This window comes from Octopus bimaculoides, chromosome 10, assembly GCF_046866305.1.
Source record: "Octopus bimaculoides isolate indiv1 chromosome 10, ASM4686630v1, whole genome shotgun sequence".
Classification (NCBI taxonomy): domain Eukaryota; kingdom Metazoa; phylum Mollusca; class Cephalopoda; order Octopoda; family Octopodidae; genus Octopus; species Octopus bimaculoides.
Window position 1 is genome coordinate 19,533,204 of NC_142937.1, and position 11,934 is coordinate 19,545,137.

Genomic DNA, 11,934 nt, shown 5'->3' on the forward strand with positions numbered 1-11,934 from the left:
TGGTCGTGTAATAAAATACAAAATGCAAAAGTTGTATAACGCTGGTGTGTAACTATCAATTTACTTGCTGGTTCATTTATGTACAAGGAGGAATGTATGTTGCGATGAAATCCCTAGGAGAGCGACGTTTATGCTAAGCTAAATATTACATTTCGCATGATGTCTTTGTATTGCTGATATAGACTTGTTAATGTATCGCATACTCAATGATCACATACTCAATGATCAATTGTCATGTATGACTTCTGCAGTTTCCATAAACACCTCAGTAGAGGACGTATTTATGCAAACAGCGATTGAGGAGTGTTATTTGTTTCGCGTTCCTGCTTTCCTTTTCTCTATGGAGAAATAAATCTGTAACACACACACACACACACACACACACACACACACACATATGTATATATGTTAAATAGAATGAGGCATCAAAGGTAGTCTTACAGCTATTTCTGGGACATTAGGGATTTCCCTTCATCAGAGACGATATGAGAGAGTTAAACAGAGGGAAATAGTAGAGTTCAGTATAAGGAGTTATTATGGAAAAGAAGTATAAAGGGAAATAAGAGTATAAAAATAAAGATGAAATTGTAGGTAGGGCGTTACAGTTTTAGTTCCATTATCCGATGAAAGTAATGGTTAGAAACGCTTCTTATCTATGGTATGTAAGTTCTTATAGTAGTTCATATTTTATTATAACAAATGAATTGTGTTGAGACATCAATTTCATGTGTTGGTCATTCAAAGGGTACTTGTGGTGTGAATTAGATTTCGAGAACATACTGGTAGGGGTAAGTAGATAGAGGGAAGAGAATAAATACATATGTTAGAAGGAGGAGAGTGGTATTTGTCAAAAGAAATAGGGGAGGTAAGAAGAAAGAATGAAAGACACAGAGGAGATGAAAAAAACGAGTGCTAGATGGTGGTCAAGTAATTGTGAGGGGGGTGGGAGAGAAGAGTTATCAGTAGGGGAGGGATAGAAGTAAGAGATAGGAGTGTAAGGAAGGAATATGTGTGAGAATTGGGAGCTGGGGTGATATGTTTGAAAGGCACTAAGGTGGAAAGATATGTAAAGAAAATGGTACTGGGGTATACTAAAGTGAGTAGTAAACCTCAAGAAGGAAGGGAAGAATATAATGGTCAGGTTTCTAAAAACAGATATAGGCATTTATTGTACAAGGTAAGGTGATAGTTGCGCTGATGAACCAGCGAGAGAAAGAAAAATATGTATATAGATATACACAGGCGCGTACACATGTACATATAAATGTGTATATGGGCTATTATATAGGCCCACAAACTTATGTATCAATACACACATGCATTCATACATACATATATATATACACATACATATATATATATATATATATATATATATATATATATATATATATATATATATATAAACAATATATGAGTATATGCACACATATGTACATGTATGTATATACGTTCATCCACATGTACATATAGATACATAACTGGGTACATGACGTGGCAAAAGAACAAGGACAAAATGGTAAACAAGGTGCAACAAACAAGCAGGCCACATAGAAACATCCCCTTCATCAGCTGCCACCATTAAAACTCCGGCGTTTCGAAGAAATAAGGCAGTACGCATCGTTAAAATGGTTCTTCCCACGAACACAAATTAAATTGTTTTCGTGGAGGGTAATGGCGGACGGAAAACAAGACAGGAAAACGAAACGGTGAAATAAACAAACAAAAAGGCTGTACAGCCAGACGTGAAGTGTGTATGTCTTGAACGCTGTGAAGCACGTACAGGCAAAGAAGTACATGCGAGCTTGGTGATTCCAAGAACGGAAAGAAATAGCAGCCGGACACACCTGACCAAGGCTGTATGAAGAGAAAGAGTAGCAGAGGGAAAAGGAGGGGAGGAAGTAGAATAAAAGTGAGCAACGAGAGGTAGAGAGAGAGAGAGAGAGATAGTAGTAGTAACGGTGAGAGGCGAAGGACGAGTAACAAGAGATAGATAGATAGAGAGAGAGAGAGAGAGAGAGAGAGAGAGAGAGAGAGAGAGAGAGAGAGAGAGAGAGAGAGAGAAAGAGAGAGAGAGAAGTAGTGACAGGTAGAGGCGAAGAACAGTAGAGGGAAGAATGAGAGGGGGATATATATATATATAAGCGTAAATAAATCTTTGAAATAAATAACAATAACTATTCGGTTACGTATATACATATGTCAAGGACTTGTATGCGAAAATTCGAAATACTAGTCGTTATACTTAAATTCACACTAACTTCTTATGTGTATCTTATGACGAATACGTACGCCTAAACATATAGCATTCGTGGCGGTCAGAGCTGCAAGATTTTTCATCACAACTTCCTTCAAATACAATTCACCGCCATAAAACAAGAAACTATCTAATAGACTTCGAATCTAGCTTATTAAACTTGCGTCTCTATAAGCAGTTTGTTGTTGGAGCACTCTGGTGTAGGAAATTAGCTAATTGCGAATCAAATTCGCGAATACGTCTTCTTGTTAAAATAATTAAATTATACGGAAAATGTTATGAGAAAAAGCATAAGTATGTAACTTCGAGTTTCAGTTATCTACATATATTTATAGAGTTATGTCTAATCGCTTTGTGTTGTATCAAATTCATACACATTCCCGACATTGAAGCTTATTTAGGTTATATGAAAGAAAATTTACACTTCACAAGTCTAGTGATTTTCACCGTTATATTTTATTCTATTCGTGAGGATCATAGCTTACTCGCTTGATCTGCTGGAAAGAACTTCTAAAAATATTCCTAAAACCATCTTTCCTTCTTAACACAGAAATGATACGCAGGATAATGAAATGCTGTGTATGAAACTTGTGAATACTTTGTATAAAAATGTAGTCTTAGGGTAAGAAGGATTGAAATGATTTTAAAAGGAATGGATACTTATATTTGATAAAGTTTGTTCGCATACTATACAGGTGCAGGTGTTTGTGTGGTAAAAAGGTTGTTTGCCATTCACAAAATTCGGGGTTCAGTCCCACTGCGTGGCATCTTGGCTAAGTATTTTCTGCTGTGGGATCGGCTCAAATAAATCTTTGTAAGTAGATTTGGGAGATGGAACCTGAAACAATCCCGCCACTCACGAAGCACCTCATAATTTGAGTTGGTTTGTTTACGTCCTCCGTAACTTAGCGTTTCGACAAAAGTGGGCGATAGGATAAATACTAGACTTAAAACATAAAAGTACTGGGGTCGATTTATTCGTTTGAAAGACTTCGAGGCGCTGCCACTGCATGGCTGCAATGAAATGACCAAAACAAGTAAAAGTATATATATATAGGTTCAAAAAAGCACAAAAAAAAACAATAACAAAAAAGACAACAAAGTGAGGACGTGATACGGATAGTGTTATTGGACGCTAGAGAGAGAGAGAGAGAGAGAGAGAGAGAGAGAGAGAGAGGGGGGAGAGAAAGAAAGAAGGCGGGGCAGAAATAGAGAGAGTGAGACAGACAGAGATACACACTTCTAGCACGTATATATATATAATGTGTGTGTATGTGTGTGCGTGTGTGCGTTCGTGTGTGTCTCACTGCGAATTTTTGTGTATGTATGTATTTTGAAATATGTATGTATTCACACGTACACTCATAGATGCTTACGTGTACGTATGTGGGTGCGTATGTGTATGTATTACTAGAGATTGCACATCAATATTTCGAGTGTCAAGATAACACATGAACTTGTATGTCACCACTACATAATAAATTTGGAATCGAACCAATGGTCCACCAACTCTGCAAGAGCATCCTTTATGAAGGAAATTAATAAATGAGTAGTGCAGTAGACAGCCAGACAGAATCGCAAACACGCATACACACACACAAGCACACACATACACGTACGAACACACACACACACACACATGTACATATGTACCCTTCACAGACATTTCTTTTGTGATAATGAGAGAAAATGTCCTCTGTGGGCCTTTCTGCTGAAATATTATAACACTTCTCAAATGTCAAATAATTATCTTTTGTAAGAATTTTTTTTCAAAAATGCTTTTTACTTCTGCTAAGAGGTATTAATTGTTAATCGAACGCCATATAATGCAGAGATAAACAGCCTTACATATTTAATTACTGCGAAATAAGTGATATTCTTTTATATATATATATATATATATATATATATATATATATATATATATATATGTGTGTATATACACACACATACATGTACACACACAGACACACATATATATATACATATCGAATGGTGATTTGGTAATTTATAAGGATATTTCAAGTGAACATAGCTCTTTTGATGGGCGTTTCCATTTTATTACATAAAATATGTTGTTATTGTTTTATTTTTGTTGATATTTTCCCTCCGATGCAGTAACGAGGAAATGATTTAAGCCATATACAGAAAGGCAGCCGTTCAGTACAACAGTTGTATTGAACTGATGGTTTTTCGTGCACTAATCGATAACTGATAAAGAAAAATCGAACTGTAACATATAAAGCCTTGAGGAAATCGGAGAATATATACCTTGATGATGTTCCTGTATTAAAGAAGCGCTCGTTAAACCCTTTCTATCCTGGAGATTGCTTTTATTTGTGTAGTTATGTAAATACATCAGTTAAATACTAAAATATACCTTAGTTGATAAATATTACAGCATACCGTGTTTATTAGGACAGCTGACAGATGAAATCAATGTGCCAATGGAAATAAACTGTGCGTTATAAGTATTGCAAAAACCCATGGGAAAATTGTACTACCGAGCAACAAAGCAATAAAAATATATTTCTTGTCACAGCAGCTGTTCAGATGATAAAAGAAGAGGAACGTTGCAATTGATTTGTGAATCCCATCAGAAACAAACCCATTACTGAAACACAAGTCTATTATGTTGTATTTTGTTTGTATTCTTTGTGTTGATGTTCAATGGATAATTGAATAGTTCTTGAAAATCTGTTTCTTAAGAATTCTTTTTAATAACACAAACTTTACGATGAGCTTCATACAATCGTGTCCAGGATGTTTAATGTCAATGCCAAGTGTGGATAAGTCTGATTCTTTGAAAGGAACGTTGGTAAGTGTTATTTTTTGTTCTGAACAACGTACACTTTCTCTAATACTTCAAATCATAATGATTATGTTGTCAACTTTAGAGATGATCTTGATGTAGATATTCGCGTTCTTCTCACAGATGTTCTTCAATCTCTTTATGTAGTTCATAATTTAATACATTAGATCTATTTAAAACATGCTTCGATTATCACGTTGATTCTAATTTTCAAATTCACATTTCCCAGAATTGTATTCATAACATACACATGCATAAATAAGATAAACTTTTAAATACTATCGAACACAGACGTTCGAATGGAGACGCTCGAACACAGACACTCGAATACAGACGCTCGAACATACCATCATTCGCAAATACAGATATTTTTATTCCCAACATAATTTTTAGAAGAAATAATTGCCCTAATTTTATTTGCATATTTTGTATCGTATATTTATAGCCTACGTATTTTGTTTTCTATTGTAATTTCTATATTTCCTTAGAAATAGTCAGATGCTAAAATAGTGACGTATCTATTATGATATGACCATATCCTATGTATGTGCATGGATGTTTTTGCATGCACTTTTGTTTCCTGTATTTCAATTGAGGATCTTCCAGTTTTAAAGTTTCCGGTTCAGTCTTTTGTTTGCATGAAGGTAACATGGGGCACGGTACTATGTCGTCTGCAGTTATATCTATAACACTGGTTCTCACGTTTTTTCAGAGAATCTCCTAATGTCTACTAGGCAGCTAACGAAATATGTTTGTACATACATATGTATGTTTGTGTGGAGGCGCAATGGCCCAGTGGTTAGGGCAGCGGACTCGCGGTCGTAGGATCACGGTTTCGATTCCCAGACCGGGCGTTGTGAGTGCTTATTGAGCGAAAACACCTAAAGTTCCACGAGGCTCCGGCAGGGGATGGTGGCGAACGCTGTTGTACTCTTTCACCACAACTTTCTCTCACTCTTTCTTCCTGTTTCTGTTGTAGCTGTATTTTCAAAGGGTCAGCCTTGTCATACTCTGTCACGATGAATCTCCTCGAGAACTACGTTAAGGGGACACGTGTCTGTCGGGTGCTCAGCCACAGGTTAATTTCACGATCAGGCTGTTCTGTCGATAGGATCAACTGGAATCCTCGTCGTCGTAACCGACGGAGTGCCAGCTACAACATGTATATTTGTATGTATGCTTCTGTATTCACAACTTTGAAATAGTACGACGTTTTTAAGTTTAAAGTTTCCAAAAGAATACATTGCTTTCATGTAGTGCATTGAAAGCAAGATATCTCTGTCCGCACCAACTCTAATTACAGGCGATTTTCAGACGCTACCAAACGATATTCCCAAATCAGTTAGGCAACTAATAAAATACACAAGACCTCTGCTTATGATTTAAAGTTTACAAACAGAAATATGGTCTATTGCCTTTGTTTAATCTTATGACGTGTTTTAGCAATCATTTATGATGAAATGATAAAGACGTCGCGTAGCATCTATCGTTTCAAATCATGCAATTTTAAAAATTATATTTCATGTCTAATGGTTGAATCAATTATGATCGTACGGAACAAAACCAAATATTCTTTCACATCTAATTATGAACTTTGTTATTCATTCTCTCTCCATGTCTGTTTGTTTCTCTACTTTACTTATTCTTTCTAATAGGCAAAGTCCTTCTTTATTTCCTCACTTTAGGAGAGGTAGCAGCCTGCCACATAAAAATTATTGAATTGCAATCCCTAGTCCTTTACTCGGTAGAGTAATATATTTCCCATGAAACACATGTCTGTACACAGGCATAGGATCAAGAAAATGCATGGAACAATTTTTAAGAGGACCAAGAGATCTGTGTTCAATTAAGCGAATGGTTGATTCTTTCAATATTGGTGATTAATTGCCGGTGATTATATGACAATTACAAGAGTCTAATATAAAATATAAGAATAATTGCAAATAACTTATGAATATGATATTGACGTTTACGTATTCTTTTCATTCAATAACTACAGATTCAATCATATCCCAAGCAATTTTGAATTATACCCAAATAAGGATATATATATATATATATATATATATATATAGTCATACATACATATTATCAAATATATATTTATATATATACATATATTATTAAATATATATATATATATATATATATATATATATATATATATGTGTGTGTGTGTGTGTGTGTGTGTGTGTGTGTGTGTATGTGCATACATATGCATATTATTAAATATATATATATATATATATATATATATATATATATATATATGCATATATATGCATACTATCTAATATATATATATTATTTTGGGTGAAATATTCTAGAGCTTTAATGAGTCTCATTAAACTAAATATGGAACGTTATCCATTCTCTACTAGTGAATAGATCTGAAGGTTGTTCTCAGCGTGTACATTTTAAGAGAAAATATGCTGTTAACGGATAAAAATAAATCGTGTCCAAAATAAATAAGGTGAATAATTAATTATTACGTTTCATTCTGGTATATTCCATTGAATTACATGCCATGAAAAACTAATAAAGAAAGGGGATGTAACATGCAGAATGAATATTGTGCACATAACTATTATCCCTATGGAACCACTATACAAAACAAACTCGCGTTTAAATCCCAATTCATGCATGTATATTTGTATACATATATATATATATATATATATATATATATATATATATATATATATGTGTGTGTGTGTGTGTGTGTGTGTGTGTGTGTGTATATATATATATATGTATACACACACACACACACACATATATATATATATATATATATATATATATATATATACGTACTTTTATATACATGTCGTTACACATAGATAAACTTGTGTGCATACGTATAAATATATTTGCTTATATAATTATATGTGTATATGTTTGCATGTGTGCATGTAATTGTGCACGTCCAAATATGTGTGTGTTTACGTGTTGTGTATTTGTTGTGTTTTTTTGTTTATTTGTACGTATTTATAGAAAATGTTTCGGTGATTTTTAATAGAAACATTTTGTTAAGAGATGATTAACTCACGTTTAACAGATGCATCGAATCTTTACAAAACTTAGATCGTAGATGATAATATATGGTTAAGAATTGTAAACACGCAAAGACCAATAAAAAGGGAATTAGTAATTTAAAATATTTTCAATCCTTGAGTATCTAACGAAAAAATTCCTTGTAAATATTTATTACAGCTTAGCTTTTACAAATATAGACGTTAAAGTTACCCAATGTCCCACAAAATATTTCATGATACAAAGCCGCCAAACTCATTCATTTTCATACCACGTATTCATATGAAATTTGTTAACTAGGAGCAATAAATTAACGTTCTAAATTATTTCTATGCCTTCTCACCGTGGTTGTAATCCCCAAATACTATAAAATATTATTATTCTCGTTAAGATATAGATTTGCAGATTTCCTACAGACACACAGACACACAATCGTGACAGGACACGTATAATTATAAAAAATATTATGCACTAACAATCACAGAAATATCCAAACTCTCACAATTCTGTTTTTTTTCCAATGATTTATTTTCAATTGAAAAGATTTCCCATAGAGCTTTTTCTGAACAATTCATTTACAATGCTGGGGCTACTCTAGACTATGGGTAACAACACTTGTACAGCATACTCTACCAGAGAGAGTAAATATATATACCTACATATAAACACCCTCACTCACCATGCGCATATATAGCACACATTCGCATATATTAATAATTCTTTTCTAAAAAATTATCTCAAAGTACGTTTATAGTGCCATAAATAATGGTTTTAAATATTATCCAGCAAGTTCGAGGGAGAGGGTAAGCCATGATATCGACTCCAGTGGTCACCTGGTACTTATTTCATCAACTCCGAAAAAATGAAACACAAAGTTAACCCCAGGGAAATGTGAACTCAGAATGTTTAGATGGACGAAATGCCGCTAAGCATTTTCCTCGGCGTGCTAGCGATTCTGCCGGCTCACCGCCTTAATATTTAGAGCTATAATTAACAACATATAAATACTACACTAAAAAAGACTTTTGGAGAAAAAGAGACACGAGGGCTACACTTGGAAATCGAACCCACATCTCTTGTTGACGTGACAGGCGTTCTGCTATCACATCCACATAGATAGAAAGAGAATATGAAACAGTTCAGAATATTGCACATAGCATTATGTATGTTATGTCATGTGAATATTCCAATTCATTATCTAGTCTGTTGAATGAATTGAATGAATTGCATTTTAAAGAGGAATTCTACATAGGATATATATATATATATATATACATATATACGTACATACATATATATACACATATATATATACACACATATATATACATACACATATATATATATACACATTTTGCATATATTTATATTTATATATATATATATATATATATATATATATATATATATATATATATATATATATATATATATATATATATATATCTACGCAACACTTTTGGACCTCAGGCTAAAATTGATGATACTTTTGTGAATTCATGTACGAAGAATTATATCATTGATATAAGTGTGATGAAAAAAAAACGCTAGTTATACAAATACAAACTTTACTGCATATCAGCCATTTCTTTTTCTAAATTTTACATTCGTTTCAATATTAAATCAAAGCTCGAATTATAGAATAAATAATAAGGAAAACTAATGAAATCTAGTAATATTACATCTAGTTCTGTTATTGCCTACGGTTAAATAAATTACACAATGCTCCACTCCATATGTTATGCTAGAAATCATAATGACAGTAAACGTTTGTTTATATACATCGTTACGGCCACAAGTATCTGCCCTTTCATTGCCAACTCTTTCAGCCATAAATTTAACCTACTTTATATATTTAAAATATTTGTTGGAATATGTTCTTTATTGTAAATATTTGTTAACGCTAGTTGTAATTTCGTAGAAGTTGCGATTAAATATGTTTGTATTTAGTTTCGTCTTTCAACAGCAGATGCAGTAACACTCCTGCTTTCAGTTTTCCTGTTATCTCAACAAGGTTGATGAAAAGCCTACCAAGCGCATATGTCGTTTGATAGATTATATAACAAGAGTAATCGCAACCGAATGTTGGAAATTAATAATTTAATCAAATACAGCGTAACTGAATTAGTGAATTTGCATGATATATGATGCAATTATATATATATTGTTGAATACACTAGGTCAGTTTCTTTGTTAGGACGACAAATAGAGTCATTTCTTCATTTCTCAACATTGAATTTAGAATAGAGAAACTTTGAGAATATATAAAGAATATAATAAATATCCATGTGTTAGCTACAAGAATCGAAAAAGCTGTGTTCTCATTGGTGGATACTTGAAATTTAATCATTTTCGATAAGAAGACAAAAGTTTGAGATGAGTTTGAGACAAGTAAGGAGCAAGATTAAGTAAGACATATATGAATGGTTAGTTGGCTTTCGTAACTCACAATAATTTGTTAACAGTGATTTGTAAAATATTGCTAGTGAAGATGGCTACCTAAGAATTAAATATAATGGCCTTGACATATTAGATTTTCTTTTGCCTGCTGATATATATATATATATATATATATATATATATATATAGTATATATATGTTTCTGTGTGCGTGCGCGTATGTGTGATTATACATGCATACACACACACACATAAATATATATATATATATATATATATATATATACATATAGATAGATAGATATATAGATGTGAAAGGATGAACTTTAATCTGTCTGAATCATTATATACACAGATAAGTATATATACACGCCCATATACGTGTTACAAACAAAACAAATACACACACATGTATAATATACACAGACCCATGTGTGCGCATATATATATATATATATATATATATATATATATATATATATATATATATATATATATATGTGTGTGTGTGTGTGTGTGTGTGTGTGTGTGTGTGTGTGTATTTGTGTGTGTGTTCCTATCCTGTGAATATGTAGATACATAATACTCGTAAAGAAAGGAGGAGAGACAAACGGGCTGATATAATTTTACATCATAGAAGACTAAAGTGATGAAATTTGATGAGAAAGAAACGCTATCATTAATAATGGCCTTAATGGTGTAGAGTTTGATCCGCACATAACATTTAATGATGTGAAAGCAAGAAGTTTACATTCGAGGAAACATTTTTATAGCTATATTCACCATAATTGAAGATATATCGGAGCATTTAACGTTAACTTGGACACTGTTTATTTCTTACGTAACTATAACATTAATTTTCACGGAAAAGGACTCAGATATCGCTGAAATTACGTCAGTGTATAAGTTCTCTTTAAATCAAAACTTCAATGTCATAGAAAGTCTGCACAAGCGAGATGTGAGATCATAACCCAGAATATATTCAATTATACTATGTCCCTTCCACTGAGTTATCCTTATATATATGTATAGTGTGTGATGTATTTTCAGAAGTAATTTTTCATATGCCCCCAAACGTGTTTAAGTGTATGTGTAGGTGTGTACACATATACACAAATGTGTAGCATATGTGTGTTTCTCAGTCTGCTTACTGGTTTAAATTGTGCTCCATAAGTTCACGATAGATTACCTACTTCTAAACGATGAACATTGCTGCATTGGAACCCAATTTCGGTGCAATGTGGCTATTCACGCAACTTAGGAGTGTTTTATACGTTGAAACAAACATTGATCGTTTGTTGTGTCTCTTCATAAATACCAGATAACCTCATTGGCCATTCGGCGTATAGATGTGATGGATTTGAAATATATCATGTTTCATAGTAAACATCCCCTGTTATTCTTAATATCTTATGATTTTGTTTCAAACC

General features: G+C 32.9%; 1 protein-coding gene across 1 annotated transcript in view; it reads left to right on the top strand.

The window, feature by feature from the left end:
* The first annotated feature begins 4,365 nt into the window (after window positions 1-4,365).
* The window catches only part of LOC106876210 (uncharacterized), a 493,844-nt gene continuing 486,275 nt past the window's right edge, over window positions 4,366-11,934 (top strand). Inside the window, exon 1 of the mRNA XM_089359095.1 lies at window positions 4,366-5,075. Within this exon, the coding sequence (XP_089215221.1) occupies window positions 4,995-5,075 (81 nt within the window). The 5' untranslated portion in view covers window positions 4,366-4,994. The remainder of the gene's footprint in view (window positions 5,076-11,934) is intronic.